This window comes from Haliotis cracherodii, unplaced genomic scaffold, assembly GCF_022045235.1.
Source record: "Haliotis cracherodii isolate W230 unplaced genomic scaffold, xgHalCrac1.p SCAF_4, whole genome shotgun sequence".
Taxonomy (NCBI): domain Eukaryota; kingdom Metazoa; phylum Mollusca; class Gastropoda; order Lepetellida; family Haliotidae; genus Haliotis; species Haliotis cracherodii.
Window position 1 is genome coordinate 60,158,057 of NW_027266297.1, and position 21,453 is coordinate 60,179,509.

General features: G+C 36.8%; 1 protein-coding gene and 1 pseudogene across 4 annotated transcripts in view; one reads left to right on the top strand and one right to left on the bottom strand.

Moving 5' to 3' along the window:
• Positions 1 to 5,626, top strand: part of LOC139479551 (uncharacterized) — a 63,525-nt pseudogene extending 57,899 nt beyond the window's left edge.
• A 6,664-nt stretch (positions 5,627 to 12,290) lies between these two features.
• LOC139479938 (cell death abnormality protein 1-like) overlaps positions 12,291 to 21,453 on the bottom strand; it is a 40,110-nt gene continuing 30,947 nt past the window's right edge. For 3 of the 4 annotated variants that reach the window (XM_071262874.1, XM_071262875.1, XM_071262873.1), the window contains 3 exons: positions 20,276 to 20,878; positions 16,524 to 17,192; positions 12,291 to 13,234 (listed from right to left, as the gene is read on the bottom strand). In XM_071262874.1, coding sequence (XP_071118975.1) covers positions 13,086 to 13,234; positions 16,524 to 17,192; positions 20,276 to 20,878 — 1,421 coding nt within the window. In that variant the 3' untranslated portion in view covers positions 12,291 to 13,085. The remainder of the gene's footprint in view (positions 13,235 to 16,523; positions 17,193 to 20,275; positions 20,879 to 21,453) is intronic. The other variant, XM_071262876.1, reaches the window with a different exon arrangement.

A 21,453-nucleotide genomic window follows, 5' to 3' on the forward strand; every position in this document is an offset into this window, starting at 1 on the left:
TATGACATGTCGCTTATCAACATGACAGACGATGTTGTCACACTTCCTACTCACTGGCACTTACTTTAGTGGATCGGGTAACCGATCAGGCCTGATGACTTGGTTGATAGCGTGGCGTTGCACCCCGGCTACGTAGATCATCGCTCATGATATCTCGTTCTGGATGATTGTCTGTTCCAGGTTTGATTGTTTACACGCCGCCGCCGTATGGCAGGGGCATTACTGGGTGCGGCGTGAGGCAACAAACAAACACTTACCCTTTTTACTAAAGTTGTGCGATTCGCGTGCTACATGTACAGCGTGACATGCTTACCTTTTCGTGAACACTTGATGTCATCAATGATTTTCTATGATTCATTCATATAATTTTCATCACCATTTTTCCTTTAATACCCTGTGGTACCTGTTTCGGCATATCATCGATGCCGATTGTTCTCTGGCATTGAAGTTTCAATAATGTAATCAGTAGTGGGGTTCACCACATTTGTCCTTTGCTTGCTCTATTTTTAATTATGGCCTTCATATGACCAATGCACTTTGAACATGCCCGAAAATCTCTTAAAATTCATTTGGGAACATATGGTTTTCTTCAAATTCTGAAACTACTGAACTACACTCCTTTGATAAATGCCAACACAACGGGTTTGGAGAATCCACTGACAGTGTACATGCAACGTTTATATTACCATTAACGACGACCATGGAGTTCTGTTCTGAAACCGATTTTACATGCATGTGTCTTCCAATGAGGAGACCAAAGTGAAACCTGTAAGTTTTTGTTTCTAGTTCCTTTAGAAGACCATGTTTGAAAATTCAAATTTCGTCAAATGGTTTAATCTTTTCTTTCAAAAGGTTACAAGGTATAGAAAGCTTAAATTCTATTGTGATCTTGACGTTCATTGACAACGTGCGCTATTGATAAGACAAGATAGGATCACCTTTTCCGAGAACATCCACCATCACTGAAACATTTGTGGCGGTGTTTTGATTGTTTTATTTCACTTATTACGGGTAACTACGAATACCTCTAATTACATAACAGATGTAATTGCCTACAATACAAATATAGTTTGATATATAAGGAGACATTAGATGTGTAATTCTTTTAAGTAACACATGGAATTATGCAGCAAAGTTAGAAGAGCATAATTTGATAGAAATCGTCAGGATTTGACAAACTATTCTTGTCATTAATTTAGATGCAAATTAATACAATATTACAAAAGTAAAACGAATCTTATTTAAATTATGAGTCAAATCGGTAAAATGAATTTAGCCTTACAGGCTCTGGGTTATCCTCAAATATATTTCCCCTCCATGGCGGTTGAAGTAGCGTACAAATAATTGTCACTCAACGACTGTAGCTGCTGGAATATTGACCTACCTGAAGCTTAAATTAAACATCTTGGCAAGTTTTGATTTTGCCAATCCAAATCCCCAAGTTCAGCTTTTGCCAATCCAAGCAGCATTTCTGATTCGCACGCATAAAGAAACCGATCAACAAGGAGAGCAAATTGTGCATGTAAAATCTTTTCCCAGCTTTTCATAAATCATATTTTTGGTGAACATTATGTATGATACGTGCAACATTAAAAGAGGCATGACTTCGACTTTATTAATTCTGCTAATATGGTCAATTTAATTATGGAATACAATTCTCAATCATTTTGTATTTATGGATCCTGCCACATCATCGAACACTTCAGGTTGATACTTACCTTGACTTTTAGAACCAACATTCTTTTTGTGATAAGGGCGCACGGGAGGCCCAGTCGCCTAAGGCGATTTGTTGTGCAGAGTTGCGTTCCTTGGGCACACCAGCTAGAAACCTATGATTGTGGGTTCGAATCCCAGTTCTCCCCGATTATGTTTCTAGGTTTGCCAGCACCACACCCGTGCTCGCGTATTTCACCGAAGTGGTAAACGCCTGAGACCTGCATCACTTCGGGTTTTCCTCCAACATTAAGCTGACATGCAGTGATATAACTGGAATACTGTTAAAAGCGGCGTTAAACCAAACTCACTCACTCACTCACTCACTCACCCTTTTGCGTATATTCGTAATAGTTTAATTATGGCAGTTTTGATGTCTATGAATTAGCAGTTGCAAACAGTTTACCATACATGATGTTAAAAATGTATTGTTTATAAAGAACTCAGTGAATTGTTTAGACTAATAATCTTTTACAACAACTAATATTATGCTTACAGTGAAAAGCGCATCGGATACACAACAGGACGCATCGGTAATGAACAGTTTAGTCATCCTTTAAGAAGTGTTTGTGATAGTTCAATCGATGTACCACAGTCAGAGAATGATTTAATGTCAACCTATAACTGCCAACATTATTCGGCCTGTTCGTCCGACGGCAAGATATTAACCATGTAACTTTGTACATATATTAATAACGGCTTTCAACATTTAAGATGGCCTTATGTCTATTTTTACTGAAAATCCCATTAATATTGTGTTGAAGGTTTCTCAATAATATGTATTTGTCAGACTCGTCATGTCGAACCAGATGAAAAGCCCCTTATGCCGCAAAGGGAGAATTCTGGAGGTAAGAGTGTTTAGCAATATGTTCAACAAACTAGAAACTGGAAGATATTGTGTGTTTTTTATTTCTTGTTTAACGCCAGTATCAGCAATATTTCAGCTGTATTATGACGTCAAGAACATAATTGAGACTGGAAGAGACAAACCAGTTATTAATATCATGAGCAACGTGCCACGCAGTTGGAGCTTGATGACACGTAATCAACGAAGTCACCGAGACTGAGTTACATCTCATGGTCGGCATCAGTTGCTTGGGACCTATTCTAACCCGGAATATGGAAGGGGCGCAATTAGAAGATATGCATGACTTATCATTCATGTTGGACCCCAAAAGTTAATAAAACCGTTTCCATTATCCTAACTTTCCTCTGCTGAAAGCAGAATCCATTGTACGATTTCGAGCAGAAGATATTGATCACTACGAAATAGTGATGAAACTAGGTGTCCGTAAAAGGTGAGCGTATCCTGATCCGCTTGTGGCACATGTCACGAACGCTCGCAAATGCAGGCCAAGTGTTCACCTACAAATACATGAGAACATATGGTAGGTCATAAAGGCAATTGCATCAGACATTTATGCGCCACATTTGGAAATGTCTTTCACATTACTACCATAAAACGTTTTGAATTGGTGAACAGTATTATATATGATACGTGCCACAAAAAAATAGGTTTACCTTTGACGTTATTTAATTCTGCGAATTCAACTCTCAATCATTTTGTATTTGTAGATCCTGCCACATCATCAAGTCATCGCGGTGTCAGACCTGAGAACTTTTCAGGTGTTGTATAGTTTACATTTGTTTTAAGAAATACGTAAGTTTGTCAAGACGATACAGCAGTTTTTCAAGCTGGTGATAGTACCATTATTTTACCATTCGATGTTTAGGCTCTTGGGCACTTTACTAGGGTATGTACATATTATTTAAATTTCATGGAAAGACGCATCTAGCTTACAGTATCACTGGGTGTGGCGTGAGGCAACAAACAAACACTTACCTCTTTTTATGAAAGTTGTGCGAGTTCTGTTCTGAAACTGATTTTACATGAATGTGTCTTCCAATGAGGAGAACAAAGTGAAACCAATTGTTTTTGGTTTTTTAGAAGACCATGTTTGAAAATTCAAATTTCGTCAAATGTTTAAATCTTTTCTTTCAAAAAGTAACAAGGTATAGAAAGGAAAATTTCTATTGTGATCTTGACATTCATTCACAACGTGCACTACTGATAATACAAGACAGGATCACCTTTTCCGAGAACACCCGCCATCACTGAAACATTTGAGGAGGTGTTTTGATTGTCATTTTTTCACTTAGTATGGGTAACTATGAGTACCCCTAATCACATAACAGATGCAACTGAAAAAAATAAAAATATAGTTTGATACGTAAGCAGACATTGGATATGTGATTTATTAAAGTAACACATGGAATTTTGCAACAAAGTTAGAAGAGCATAATTTGATAGAGATCGTCAGGATTTGACAAATTATTCTTGTCATTATTAATTTAGATGCAAATTATTGCAATATGTCAAAAGTAAAACGAATCTTACACAAGTTATGAGTGAAATCGGTATAATGAATATGGCCCAACAGGCCTGGAGTTACACTTTAAATAAACGTTCATTAAACAACACAAACAAGCTGTGTTAATAGCTACATTTTGTCTGAACAGTGGTACCTGAAAACCGATCCCCAAGAAATTTACGAGGCACCGGGGATCTTTTCCGACTCGGAATCCCCACATATTCATAGATTGAAAAGCTATAGAAACTGTATTCATAGACGTTGCAGTCGCCTTTGTAAGATATAATACAGTACGATGGGCATGTTGCAGGTCTTCCTGATGACACTTTGAAACACATAAGTTCCAAGCTTATGGGGTATGGCCAGGATACCAGAGTGAATTTCTTCAGCAACATAGGGTATGATGCCGAAAATGTTCCTAAGGACTGTACAGAAGAAGAATGTCTTGGTTTGCTGAAGAACTCACTTCCTCTAAAAACAGCTTCAGAAATGGATGCCTTATTAAAGGTTGTTCATGCATCCCAGCTTGCAAAAATGGACGACATATTTGTGTATATTTTAAACATGAACAAAGGTAAGACTTACTACGTTATGATACGTGTCAGTCAACTACACGTTTTCGTTTGCAGATCTGTATTATTGCTCTGAATGTATCCTGACACTGGATCTGTACACCATGCATTGTTTCCTGACGCGTGTATGTTATCACTTACACCTTCTTGATTTGGCTGGGTAGGGTTGAAAATCTCAAGGTCTTCTTTAGCTTGTGAAAGACTTATCCCTTTAGTTTAAGGCTCAAAACAACGGTTGCGCCTGGCGTGTCAATTCCACTTTTGGAAAGCATTTGCCTTAAGTCTTTTTATATAGTGAACATCACATGAATGGCATTTTCACTTTTTGTCTGATGACTTCATTTCTTCTATATGACCTTGGAAAATGCCTCTTGCAAATATGTTTTCCGATTATGTTTTAAGCCTGCGTGTTTGATCTTGATAGTAATTTTGAATTTGACATTGATTCAACAAAAAATAAGTTTGTGCATGCTTTAACTATTCACATGTGATGAACAGAGAAACGTCAAGCTACAAGTGGTTACGATATTTACAAGTTATTTACAGTATTTACTATGTATGTAACACGTATATATTTCACTGATCCATAGTTGATGTGCGGTGAGTTTTATGACACACGATCATCTCTTTGTACCAGGGCCTTGACCTCCTCGACTTTACTGATTGGAGAAAGTCCTTAAAGAAGATTTCTTCTGACATTTGTGACTTACGTGTTCCCTAAAAATGAATGTGTGTAATTATTACTTCTTAGCTCCAATCTTAGCTCTCACTCTTTTTTCGAATATATACAATTCAAATTACATGTCTGAAGATGTCTGCTTCTCAACCTTGTGATGAATGGGTTTCAGAAAACGCATCTATCCCCAAGGAGTATAATGAGAAGTTTCATAAGCTGCAAGTTGAAGAAAAGAACGGGAACGAAGTGTCTGCAATGAAGTAAGATATTCAATAACCTGTAATAACAGATAGCATGACAATGCCGAAAGTAATGAAGTTAGGTACGACTGATAACAGATAGCATGTCAATCCCGAAAGTAATAAAGTTAGGTTCGACAGATAACAGATAGCATGACAATGCCGAAAGTATTTAAGTTAGGTACGACTGATAACAGATAGCATGACAATGCCGAAAGTATTAAAGTTAGGTACGGCAGATAACAGACATTGAGTGGTGTTGTGACGTTTACTTTATTTTCAGTTTTCCTTTCCTTTACAGAAATAGTGAGGCCAACTAAGACGACAATACCCTTCGCTAGTACCGATGTACACAAGCTGCAAGGGAAAAAAGATTGTAATTATGATGAATACAAATTGGTTTATGCTGTTATGTGCGCTTGGTTATACCAACATGATACTGTAGACACATAGGACACCATAATGCAGAAAACAGTTCAAGTTAACCTTAAACAAAGGAAATCACATGTCTGTTATATATACATGTATATTGTATTTCATTGGTTATATTAGAGTTACAAGCTGGTTTGACAATTTGGCGTTAAAGGATATCTTTCACAAACCTCATACACAAAGGAGTAGTAGTAGGCAGTCATTTGTCAAACAGTACACCATGACTGACAATGCAGGGGACGCCCTAGTCTCAGAATGTATGTCAGATGTACAAACACATTGCCAATAAATGTTATTTTGTTCTCGTTTCTCTCGTTCTAGGTAATGGGTACAAAATATCCATCTATTAGTTATGAACTGTAATTGTAAAAAGCAAAAAGTGTAACAGTTTGCACGACTGCAAGTCTCAATTTTTAAGCCATTTAAAAAATACCATGTGTTGAATATGTTTGATAGACTAATGCACAAATGCAAAAGCAATTACGTTGATAGTATTTAATCATGTAGGTGCTTAGTAACATTACAGAAATGTTGCTTGTATATATGCTTATAAAATGACGAATTGTAGACCTTGAAAGTTTCCCAAACCTCTCTTCACAAGACAATATACACACCAGAATAAAATAATCTTGTCAGGCTTGTTTTCTTTGATGAAATAACTCTGTGGAAAAAAAACATCGTTTATAACCAAAGGAAAACTGGCTGTATTTGTCAAAATACATTAAATACTATCTTGTCGCTTATGTTTACAAGTAATTGACATATTTTCTTTGATATGTTTCGCTGATTCCATTTGCCCCACGCTTCAATTTACTATGATATCTTATGTGTTTTTTCCCTTTCTTAAAATAAATATTTGCCTTTTGTATAAGTATAAACGTAACTATTTTATGATTTACACAATATGTTTTGCCATTATGTACACAGAATTGCGATTGGAACAAATGTATGATGCCTTTGTTAAGTCATTCGTTGTATTAAAAATACCACGGTTTTATGGCATACAGAACACAGGATTATTTAGCCATTGTGTATATATCACGGCATATATTTGACAGACGCATTTATTGATAAGTATCCATCTCTTTCGTGAACATAGACATTTATAGCTAAAATGGATAGAATTTTCATTAAACCGCCCGCATGTCAAATAAAAAATGAGCGGGCCACTGTAACTTGATAATGCCCTCATATTTCTTGACGACGGGCCATTATCACGCCCGTTGTTAGGTGACGTCATAGGATAGGGATAGGTGACGTCACGTTCTTTAGTGACGTCGTCTGGTTTGTTCTATGACGTTTCCATATTTGTTAAAGTGGGTCAGTGACATTCGTGTTGATTGCAGTCAATGTTTGAAAACCGATATTGTTGTTTCTTTTTATTTGATAACAAATTCCATCCATTTTAGCTATAATAACGGTAACGCTATTTTTCAGGGCATTATCATTTGCTGAAGCCCTCGGTCTTTTCAACAGTTAATGGAAGACCTCGGGCTTCTGCAAATGATAATACCCTGGAAAATAGCGTTACCCTTTTAGTAGAATGTACAAACAAAGTATTCATCTTCATTACTACAACTGTAATTGTTTAACTAAAAAATGGCATCCATCGTATTTTGCTTTCCGCAAACATTAAGCTGATTGATGTATACATGTCACTGAACTATGGTTTAAAGCCGGGTTAAACAAACCTTATTCACTACAAAAACATGAATACGTCTTTACAATAGAACCAGCTGTAACGCAGACTGGATAAAGAATTATACAATGTCTTCGAAGAGCCAGGTTGTGACGAAATAAAGATCTGAATAATATGATTGCTCGAGATTTCAATAATAAATCAACAAAATTATTAATTTCAATCCTGGAATTTAAAAGGCAGTTTCATGATATAAACATTTGAAGCTTCATTTTCAAAATGGGAAGTTTCTATCAAAAGTCAAACGATCATGATCCGCTCTTGTATTCACTTGTATATATAATAACATAAGCAGCCACTGCAATTGATTTTATCATATTTTTTAATGATGTGATCTTTACACGATATACGGCTTTTCCATTGGACTAGAGGTCGGTCACATGACCGCGAAATTGACGTTCATAAGGGTATGAACGACACAGTTTGACGTTCATACGTTTTTCACGAGACCGTACACTTAAAATGACGTCAACACTGACGAACAACTTACACTTTCCTGGAGGGAGCCCTGCGTTACAGCTGGTTGTTGTATGACTTTCAGTGTAAACATGAAGTCACACGTACTGAATAAAATTGAGTGTAGATCTAGACCTCCACCATCCGAGGTAAAGAAATAGTGATATAAAAATTTACTAGACTTGACTTTCACTTTGTTTTTGTTCATTGGATTATCTACTGTTTGGTACAGGAATAAAAGTAGAGATTGCTGCTGTGCATCAATTGTTCCCCGACATATAATGTAATATGCAGAAGAAGGAAATGTAATCAATGGGAGGAGAAGATTGGTGTAAAGAACAAGTTGGTTGTTATTTAATGTCGTTATCTTCGGAAAGCACAACAAAAGAAACATTGTCTTTGAATGGTCAGCATAAGGAAAAGCAAGGCAAGAAAACACATAACTGGGCCTGTCAGGCAGAACTTGATACATACCCACTATAAGTACTAACAATATTAAAAATAATCGATATATATATATAGATAACACAACAAATGTCATTCTTAAACATGCTTTGACAGAAAAGATCAATATTTCTGTTCAAAATCTTAGCAGAGTTAAATAAAACAATTTTTTGAAATTATTAACACAAATAAATGTATGAATGCACTGTAAATAAACTTCAATTCAAATGTAAAAATATGTTCACGTATTCATTAAGGGATTCCCAGCTATCTAACAGCAAGTTAAGAACATACAGGTTGGCAAAGTCATCTATAAATATTGAGAATTATGTTACATATTGTAAAAACAAAGCTCATAGGTCACAATTCTAACAACTTTGCTTAAGTAATCACAAACTAAAAATTGATACTGGTAGATATGCAAAAACACCAACCCTATTGGAACAACGTATCTGTGATGTCTCTTGTATAAAATACAACCAAGAAAGAGAATCACAAATACTCCTCAATCATGATAAAGAATAAGGAACAGTTCCTAATTTTTTTACCAACAGTCATCCAGAAACAACTTCCAAGATCTGTTATCATATCAACAATTATGAACACATTCCTTGTATATACAACATTACCATAGTTTTGCTCAATTCTAATCATGTTTCCATATCGTTGTAATACACTGATTTTCGAATACAATTGTTGTAATGTACCTCCTTTGTATGTTGAATGTACATGTGTGTTCTAATTGCACTGATTGTGCATATAATGTGTAGTTTGTGACAGTGTAATATTGCTACTGTTTCTTCATGGAATCTTACGCAATACATGCCTCAATTAGAACATCTTTGTTCTGTGATAGTTTCTTGCTGTTGTGCTCATGGTTTCCCCCCTGTGGATACGCGAGAATAATCTTTATATTTCAAATATTTCAAGATTTTGATCATGACGATCACGACGATGACATGTAACACAGCTATCAGAACAAGCATTGACACACCGACGCCCATTAGCACTGTCCTTGGATCTGAAACAGTATTAATGCATTACTGCTAAATGCTTCAAGCATCCCCGTATACATGGGACTGCTTATATAAAACGGCTAGTTAATTATGTCCATGTTTAAACTATAAATAGCAAACTTAGAAATATACAAACTAGTTTTGCCTACTATTTTCAATATCAGATATATTGCATTGCAGACACATAAAAGAGTGATACAATAAAAGTGACATATACCTTTCCATGATCATAAGAAATATCTGTTAAAACAGAGTCCGTCGTACGATTCATACTTCTAAACTAAACAAAATATTTAGAGATCAAATATATATTTTTGGGGATATTTTTATGAAATTGTGTGCCCAGTCTTCACTGCAAAATGGTATCCACAAATATTCATAATCCTTATTTTCTTCAATATATGTTAATCAGACTCATCTGGATGCAAACTGATGTAGCTGTGCTAATGTAGAAAGATCCAATAATCCATTCCGTGGAAGTTTTGTGGAATTTTCAATAGTATTTGATGTGGAATTCAAAGGTTCTGATTAGATTAAAGACCTTCTTGTCCATGCGTATTCTTCTTGTGTCATTAGCGTGTTTTTATTTAAGTGCCTTGATCGGAAACATTAGCATTAAAATATTTTAGTTCTTGTACTCGAAACATTCAAATAGAACATGCTGTGAAAATGACTAAAACATGATAAAGAATAGCTCCACTCTTCAAGTTAGGAAATGAGACAACGTAAGTCAACTGTTCAAGAACCAGGACCAGTCAGAAACGTTTTTAGATTGCCTGTTTCCAAAATACGGAAATCATCTGTATATATATGGAAGATGACTAATTAAGTAAGTCGAGAGTTTTGAATAAGACTTGGGCTTTATTATGTTTGAATGGTGTTGATGAAACTTAAGTCATATAACTCATATTGCAAATAGTAAGTTGGACTTTAGAGTCGAATGATCTGGTTCAATCTCAAAATAACACAACATATTTTACTGTTTTAGATATACCTGGCATAGCTCCTTGAAAGAGATCGTATTTTGGTCACATCAGATGATACTCACTTTGTCATATTCACTATATTTGAAACTGCCTCTGTAGTCATTCAAGATTCAATGTCCGTATTCCGGCCATGTGATGGTTGCGTGTCATACGTCGTATAATCACGCAAATACGATTTCTTGACGACGGGCCATTATCACGTCCGTTGTTAGGTAGGTGACGTCATAGGATAGGGATTGGTGACGTCACGTTCAATAGTGACGTCATCTGGTTTGTTCTATGACGTTTCCATATTTGTTAAAGTGGGTCAGTGACATTCGTGTTGATTGCAGTCAATGTTTGAAAACCGATATTGTTGTTTCTTTTTATTTGATAACAAATTCAATCCATTTTAGCTATAATAACGGTAACGTTATATTTCAGGGCATTATCATTTGCAGAAGCCCTCGGTCTTTTCAACTGCCCTCCTTCGTCGGGCAGTTAATGGAAGACCTCGGGCTTCTGGAAATGATAATGTCCTGTAAAATAGCGTTACCCTTATAGTAGAATGTACAAAGTATTCATCTTCATTACTACAACTGTAATTGTTTCACTAAACAATGACATCGATCGTATTTTGCTTTCCTCAAACATTAAGCTGATGGATGTATACATGTCACTGAACTATGGTTTAAAGCTGGGTTAAACAAACCTTATTCACTCATAAAACATGAATACGCGTATCTTTACAATAGAAGCAGCTGTAACGCAGACTGGATAAAGAATTATACAATGTCTTCGAAGAACCAGGCTGTGACGAAATTAAGAACTCAGTAATATGATTACTCGAGATTTCAAGTAATAAATCAACAAACATATTAATTTCAATCCTGGAATTTAAAAGGCAGGTTCATGATATAAACATTTGAAGCTTCATTTTCAAAATGGGAAGTTTCTATCAAAAGTCAAACGATCATGATCCGCTCTTGTATTCACTTGTATATATAATAACATAAGCAGCCACTGCAATTGATTTTATCAGATTTTTAATGATGTGATCTTTACACGATATACTGCTTTTCCATTGGACTAGAGGTCGGTCACATGACCGCGAAATCGACGTTCATAAGGGTATGAACGACACAGTTTGACGTTCATACGTTTTTCACGAGACCGTACACTTAAAATGACGTCAACACTGACGAACAACTTACACTTTCCTGGAGGGAGCCCTGCGTTACAGCTGGTTGTTGTATGACTTTCAGTGTAAACATGAAGTCACACGTACTGAATAAAATTGTGTGTCGATCTAGACCTCCACCATTCGAGGTAAAGAAATAGTGATATAAAAATTTACTAGACTTGACTTTCACTTTGTTTTTGTTCATTGGATTATCTACTGTTTGGTACAGGAATAAAAGTAGAGATTGCTGCAGTGCATCAATTGTTCCCCGACATATAATGTATTATGCAGAGGAAGGAAATATAATCAATGGGAGGAGAAGATTGGTGTAAAGAACAAGTTGGTTGTTATTTAATGTCGTTATCTTCGGAAAGCACAACAAAAGAAACATTGTCTTTGAATGGTCAGCATAAGGAAAAGCAAGGCAAGAAAACACATAACTGGGCCTGTCAGGCAGAACTTGATACATACCCACTATTAGTACTAACAATATTAAAAATAATCGATATATATATATATATATAGATAACACAACAAATGTCATTCTTAAACATGCTTTGACAGCAAAGATCAATATTTCTGTTCAAAATCTTAGCAGAGTTAAATAAAACAATTTTTTGAAATTATTAACACAAATAAATGTATGAATGCACTGTAAATAAACTTCAATTCAAATGTAAAAATATGTTCACGTATTCATTAAGGCATTCCCAGCTATCTAACAGCAAGTTAAGAACATACAGGTTGGCAAAGTCATCTATAAATATTGAGAATTATGTTACATATTGTAAAAACAAAGCTCATAGGTCACATTTCTAACAACTTTGCTTAAGTAATCACAAACTAAAAATTGATACTGGTAGATATGCAAAAACACCAACCCCATTGGAACAACATATCTGTGATGTCTCTTGTATAAAATACAACCAAGAAAGAGAATCACAAATACTCCTCAATCATGATAAAGAATAAGGAACAGTTCCTAAATTTTTTACCAACAGTCATCCAGAAACAATTCGAAGATCTGTTATCATATCAACAATTATGAACAAATTCCTTGTATATACAACATTACCATAGTTTTGCTCAATTCTAATCATGTTTCCATATCGTTGTAATACACTGATTTTCGAATAAAATTGTTGTAATGTACCTCCTTTGTATGTTGAATGTACATGTGTGTTCTAATTGCACTGATTGTGCATATAATGTGTAGTTTGTGACAGTGTAATATTGCTACTGTTTCTTCATGGAATCTTACGCAATACATGCCTCAATTAGAACATCTTTGTTCTGTGATAGTTTCTTGCTGTTGTGCTCATGGTTTCCCCTCTGTGGATACGCGAGAATAATCTTTATATTTCAAATATTTCAAGATTTTGATCATGACGATCATGAAGATGAGATGTACCACAGCTATCAGAACAAGCATTGACACACCGACGCCCATTAGCATTGTCCTTGGATCTGAAACAGTATTAATGCATTACTGCTAAATGCTTCAAGCATCCCCGTATACATGGGACTGCTTATAAAAAACGGCTGGTTAATTATGTCCATGTTTAAACTATAAATACCAAACCGAGAAATATACAAACTAGTTTTGCCTACTATTTTCAATATCAGATATATTGCATTGCAGACACATAAAAGAGTGATACAATAAAAGTGACATAAACCTTTCCATGATCATAAGAAATATCTGCTAAAACAGAGTCCGTCGTACGATTCATACTTCTAAACTAAACAAAATATTTAGAGATCAAATATATATTTTTGGGGATATTTTTATGAAATTGGGTGCCCAGTCTTCACTGCAAAATTGTATATACAAATATTCATAATCCTTATTTTCTTCAATATATGTTAATCAGACTCATCTGGATGCAAACTGATGTAGCTGTGCTAATGTAGAAAGATCCAATAATCCATTCCCTGGAAGTTCTGTGGGATTTTCAATAGTATTTGATGTGGAATTCAAAGGTTCTGATTAGATTAAAGACCTTCTTGTCCATGCGTATTCTTCTTGTGTCATTAGCGTGTTTTTATTTATAAGTGCCTTGATCGGAAACATTAGCATTAACATATTTTAGTTCTTGTACTCGAAACATTCAAATAGAACATGCTGTGAAAATGACTAAAACATGATAAAGAATAGCTCCACTCTTCAAGTTAGGAAATGAGACAACGTAAGTCAACTGTTCAAGAACCAGGACCAGTCAGAAACGTTTTTAGATTGCCTGTTTCCAAAATACGGAAATCATCTGTATATATACTACTCAAAATTTGATAAGGATCACTAGGTGATATGTGTGTAAGTTACCACAAACATAACAAAAGACATGACTCTGACTCAGAAACGTGTTTAATCATGTTATGAATGAAAATTCATGAACGGCATGAACTTGTATCAATATGGAATGTTTGAAATCTGCAAACACCAAAAGGCATTTCATTAAAAAATGTTAACAGCAAACAAGAGAAACAATTACACAGTTATGAGGGATAGTCCATCATTACACTTAGTCGATGAAGTGTCAATATCGAGTATGACCTCCCCTTGCATCAATGACGGCCTGACAACGTCGATATATGCTGTCAATAAGCACCCGGATGTTCCCAATGGGAAGGATGTTCCACTCTTCCACGAGGGCATGTCCGAGCTCTGCCAAAGTCGTGGGTTGTGCTCTACGGCGTGAAAGGGGAACCTGCAGCATGTTCCAGACATGCTCAATCGGGTTTAAGTCCGGCGAGCGCGCTGGCCAATCCATGAGGACAATTGTCTCCTGCTCAAGGCTGCTCAACCACCCTGGCGCGATGAGGACGGGCGTTATCATCCATCAGGATGAACTCAGTGCCAACAGCACCAGCGTAGGGTCTGACGTACACATCGAGGATCTCATCCCGGTACCTCACCCCCTTCATTGTTCCTCTCTCCAGGACATGAAGATCTGTCCTTCCATCTCTGTTGATTCCACCCCAGACCATGATGGAACCACCACCATAACGGTCATGTTCACTGATGTTGGCATCATGGAAACGTTCACGTTGTCGTCGCCACACCCGCTGCCTCCTGTCTGTAAAGTCCAAACAATACCTGGACTCATCGGTGAACAGAACTGTAACCCAATCGTTCCGTGTCCAAGTGACATGATCTTCAGCCCATTCCAATCGCTCCCGCCGGTGTCGAACAGTCAGGGGGATTCGGACACATGCCCTTATCGAGTAGAGACCTGCATTGTGAAGACGATTCCGTATCGTCTGAGTGGACACATTCACCCCCGAGGCGTTCAGGAGGTCGTTACGTAGGCTGGTTGCTGTCCAGAAGGGATGACGTCGTGCCTGAAGAGCCACAAAATGATCTGGGCGTTGGGTTGTCGACCTCTGACGACCACCCCCATGTCGGTGTGCTGCTGTACCAAAATTTTGCTGTCGGGACCAGGCCCTGCTTACAACGCTCTGGCTGACGTTTAGTGCATTGGCAACGTCACGTTGTGAATAGCCAGCATAAAGCATTCCAATACATCTGCCCAGTTGTTCTGTCGTCAGACGACGCCTTACACGTTGAGGGGGCATTGCGTAGATAAACGTAGTGTAAACACTCAATTGAGTTTAAAGTTTCAGAATGAATCAGACACCGTTGCCTGATTGGAAATCGTGCAATGGTAGCAAAAGCATGAACTGTGATGTGAAACGCATTTCCCATGGCATGAAATGCACGTGGTAGTGTGTTGGAGACGTTATTGATTTCTCTTGAACACAATATTGCCAGTTATGCAGTTATTTTGTTTTTTTATTAAGGAAAATATCTACGATCCTTATCAAATTTTGAGTAGTATATATGGAAGATGACTAAGTCAATAGTTTTGAATAAGACTTGGGCTTTATTTTGTTTGAATGGTGTTGATGAAACTTACGTCATATAACTCATATTGCAAATAGTAAGTTGGACTTTAGAGTCAAATGATCTGGTTCAATCTCAAAATAACACAACATATTTTACTGTTTTAGATGAACATGGCATAGCTCCTTGAAAGAGATCGTCATTTGGTTACATCAGATGATACTCACTTTGTCATATTCACTATATTTGAAACTGCCTCTGTAGTCATTCAAGATTCAATGTCCGTATTCCGGCCATGTGATGGTTGCGTGTCATACGTCGTATAATCACGCAAATACGATTTCAGCCGAAAGTAACCCATACATGATGGTGTTAATGTGATAGAAAACCGGTTTAGCCTCATGGTTCTAGCTTCATGGTTAATTGTTAAAGGGTTTTGAAAATAACACGTTTTAATAATAAGGTTTCATTTTACTTAAACGTCACCATGTTTTCTTTGCCAAACATAGGGCAAAATGTATTGCTGGAAATATCACCTATTTGCGTACATGCAATTGGAGTTTTAAAAGATTGTGTCCAACACCAACAACTATATTATTTTCTACCCAAATCAGCTGCTCATCTAAGTTTATACAGGGATCTCTAGACAAATTCTCTTGTTCAAGCTTTTCGTCTGAAATATATATATATATATATATATATATATATATATATATATATATATATATAGACACGCACACACACACACGCGCGCACGCACGCATACACACACACGCACGCACGCACGCACGCACGCACACACACTCACACACACACACTCACAAGACTGCCTACATGTGTCACTTATCTGTTTGTTTGTAATCCGTGTGGCAGAAGTTAGCAGTGCTGTCCAATTCCTTGGCTTCAACTTACCATCATGAAATCCTTGGTCCGATAGCGATGTACATGTTGCATTCTGTTTGTAGCATCCATACCCACACTTGGAACAGTGAGATCGGCAGTCTTCTCCTGTAAACCCAACCTCACAACTCCGTCCAATGCAGCGATAATGGCCACGCCCTGGAAGACGATACTCGGAAGTTGAACATCCCTTGCTGGACTTCTCAGTGCATTTTTTCCCCAGATACCCCTGTTTACAGCCGTGTAGACTTTCTCCGGTTCTTTTATTACAGCGTTCCCCAGCGCAACCAAAACTACATTTATCTTCACAAAAGGGACCATATCGTCCATATGGACATAGTTTACAGTGGGATGAGTGTTGATAGCACCCTCCTTGAAGGCATCGTCTGTCGCATTTCTTGTCACATCTTTCGCCATAGTATCCAAGTACGCATCCAGGACAGTTTCCCGACTTTTTATGACAACTACCATCGGCGCATGTCTTTGAACAAGTCTCATTACACATCACACCATAGGTACCCTCTGTGCACGAATCTTTACATTCCTGTGTACCGTTGTTCTCTACAGAACGATGGCCGCAATTGTCACACTTGGTGTTGCAGTTGTTTCCCGTCCACCCAGTCCTACAACAATCGCAAAGTCTTGTGTTTGGGTTGTGATGAAGACATCTATTGTCTCCTGCTGGAAGATAGAAACGCATTTTGTCACCGAGTTGTTTTTTAAGAATGAACTGTTGTAAAATTATTCACACGACCAAGGAAACGTGTACAGTTTTGTTATTTCACTCCAGAAAAAATACATTCATTTGTCAATAACATTGAACATGCAACAAAAGTACAAAAGGTAACGTATTTTAGTATCAACTATTGATTCATCTGTACCAAATAGCTTGAAATACAATACTGATCAAAAGAAAGTTTACACCGATTTGAACTGCTTATAAAACGAAAACGGAAAAAATTGATTTTCCAATGTATGGATCGCACAATAAGTCAAAAAGACAATTTCTTTGGACTTGGGATGAATTAACAAAAAGCAGCTAAACACACATTGGGTCATAACTGTCATTTTTCAGACAGGAAAATGGCCCTCTGATTTCAAAGCTTCTGAATGTTTTCATTGCACCTCGGTAAAAGCATATGTGTAGTGAATTAAATGATAGCTTCCTCTTCTCTTAATTCATTAATATTTAACATCGTTGTGGGTACTAGATTCCAACTACGCTTTTAACTTCCATATAATTAAGCTTGGTCATGCAGTATCAGTTGTCTGGAAGTTGAGAAACACATAACAAAACTTGCAAACTACAAATCATCTGGAAATGATGGCATTGCTTCTGAGTACTTTAAAAACACTAAACATCTCAGTACCCATATTCTGCTTGACTCTTTAATCAAATATTTGAAAGCGATTTGTTTCCGCAGCTGTGGAGCAGGTGTATAATTTGTACACAGGAAGGAGGTCAACAATTTCACAAGCATTTCACTGATTGATACTATGTGTGAATTTTTTACATCTCTACTTTATTCCAGACTTCAAAAATATTGCGAAGAAAATCAGGTAATTGATGAAGCACAGGCTAGATTAAGACCAAACTATTCAACTGCTGACAATCTTTATACACTACAAGCAATGAAACGCAAATAGGTATGGAAAAAGAAGGGGAGATTTGTTGACTTTTTGAAGGCGTTTGACACTGTGAGACATGGTATTTTGATGACAAGTCTCAAGGGTATTGGAATAAGTGGTAAATTTGATAACATACTTTAATCAATGTACACAAATCTATGTGCTTAAGTGAGGAGTTCAGATGGACTAACAAGCTATTTTGATTGCAAACGTTGGCACCCGTCAGGGATGCGTTATGATCCCACAAATATATTTATTATATTCATAAACAAGCATTTACAACTACTGGATAATTTTGGAGGTAAAGGGGTTTTTATTTCAAAGGATTGTAAAGATATATATGCCATAATGTTTTAATGTCGATGTTTCTTCTGTGGCAGAATCCCCCTTACAATTATAAAAGAAAAATAAATGATTTAGAAATGTTTTGTTGGTGAAAATATTGAAGCTGTTTCATTTTACAGATATCTGGGAATAATGTTTACACCTAAATTGATTTGGACATAGGCTCAAACCCTGAGTACTAAAGCTGTGGTGGCCATAAACAGATATCAGAGGAAAGTTGGTTATATAAAATGCAAGGATTTAGTCAAACTATTTGATGCTAATATTATGATAACCCCTATCCTGTGTTATGGGGCTGAAGTTTATAAACAGTTTCACTTTTATAAACATATTGAAAACTACTAACATATTCCTCTGCCATCAAACTTTAGATGCAGCAACTGTAACATTGCAGAAACTTCAGGAAGACACCATTTAACACCATATGAGTGAGTGAGTTTGGTTTAACGCCGCTTTTAACAGTATTCCAGTTATATCACGGCGTGTCAGCGTGTCAGAAGATGAATTGCATATTTTGTTAGTGTGTGAAATTTATAATCTACCAAGAAATAACTTAATGGATAAATATTTGACCACCCCATCCATACACTCTTTCATTTACGAGATTATGAAATATTGCAGAAAATAAGTGTATACCTCCAAACGGTAAATCAAATAAGACATACTGTTCCTTAAATTATTCTTGATATAAATACACATCTACATGTACTTCTTTATGTATTATAACTTTATTGTGCAGATGGTTATCTCTGCTATGCTAATGTATTTTGAGCCAGTGGCCTTATACTGAATAAAAATATCTGTCTGTCAGCAATAGCATATATATATTGTGTGACCTATTCGGACGTCCAGACAGCCCTTATCACGACACTTCATAGATGACGTATGCCCTCTTATCAAGTCCCCATTCCTCAAACAACGCTCGTTCCAACTGCTGTACGTTGTCCGGCGCTTTTGTCTTATCTGTCGCCCAAGATGATCACAGAGATGTTTTAGGGAGAGCGTGAGGGCCAGAGCACCAAAGGTGCGTTATTGATGCTAAATACAACCGCTCGCAGTTACCTGCCGATCCTAAACCGGATTGTCAACATGTGATCAAAACTCAACGATGATGTTTATCGCGTGCAAAATAATCATTTTTTGAAAAGCGCACATTCAATTGTTTTGTCATTACATGTACTTAAGTAAATCGCCCGAATGGCTTGTTTATACTGACTCTTTAAGTATTAGCACGCTTGCAGCTATCGTCGGTAATTAATAATCGCGATATTTCATGTCGAATAAAAAATAGTTTCTTCTCATTGAATCTTCGAACCAAATGTAGTAATGAAAGAAACAACAACAACAACAACGTCAAAGAGAGCCGATGGAAGAGATCCGCAAAAAGGTATTGATGTTTTATTCCCAAACTCTTGTCTCTCTCTGTGTATATTTTCTTCATTTGCTACGACAAATAATATTTTGAAAGGGTTTATTTTAAGAAAAACATGTTTTCAAAATGTTAATTTTCCCTATTAAGTTTGAAAAATATAATTTCCAAGCTAAATGATATAACAGAGGCATTGACACCTGTGGTAGGCGATAGATGTGAACAAGAATAATCATATCGAAAGAATTTTAATGTTCTAAAAGTCTGACATATCTGGTTTTATCATTGGGAAATTAGGGATTTTCGTCCGTCTAGGACAAGATAAGAACTACTTATGTTCATAATGGGGAAAAACTATGTGATATTGAGAGCTGAGATATATATAAAATATACATGACAAATGTTATCAAAATGTACCTACCTGCATCCACGAGAGGTAATGCGCGTGGTTCTGTATCTGACATACACGAACCATTTTGATGACACAAGTTTCGTTGACAATCCTCCGGGCACAGCTGCTGACAGTAACGTCCAGTAAATCCTGGGACACATCCTTTGCTACATACAGGTGCACCTTCTCCAACACTACACTCACTACCACTGCAGTCTGTGCTGCATGTAAAATCACAGTATCTTCCTGCGAAGCCGGCTTTACAATCACACGTACCATCTCCTTTACACACACCGCCTTGACATCTCGCGTTGCATTTGTATTTACAATCCAACCCGAAGAAACCACCCTTGCACCCATCAATACAGTCGCCGTCCAGCATGTTGCATATCCCTGTGGAACAATGCTTACTGCAACGTTTGGAACAGTTGTTACCATACCATCCGCGCACACAGCCACTTAAACATTGTCCAATGTCCTGACTGCAAGCTGCGTGCTTGTCTCCCCTTCGTGATGCACAATGTTGCGGGCAGGTTTTGTTACAATAGTCTCCAAAGAAACCTCCAAGACAGCCTTCATCACACTCACCAAGGTCATTCGGATGCTGGTAACAATTTGTTGATGCGGTAAGTCCTAGGGAAACACATAAATACATTAGATTCAGAATTACTTACATATTAGAAACGTTTATACATGTTTAATAAGTCTATAAATATATACACAATCTGTACATACATTCTTACCTCCGAGGTGAAAATATATGAACCAATTCATTAACATGAAGCATCACTCTTATTTTCAAGTATGTTTATGTGACCTAACTCTAACCATTCGTCTGCAAACCAAAAGCTGTACACAAGAAATAGCCAAAGGGGGTTTGTCATTTTGAATAAAAACGAACATTGTTCCGACAACCAGAAATCTTTGTAGAATGCAACATTCATACATAATTCCCTTGCCAAGGGCTTTGGATATTTTACTTTAAATGTTTAAAGGGGTATACATTGGATCGTATCCTCAGCTGAGAGGATAATCGAGGCTTTCAAGGCACCCTTAAAGGAGCTATCAAATGAAGCATCCCCACAGTGGTATCACACTTTATTATTAACGTCAAAGTTAAAGCTTTGAGATCAATACTGATATTATATTACTACTTATTAACACAAAATATTGGTTACAGAGGCGATAAGGTACATTCGGATGGCCGC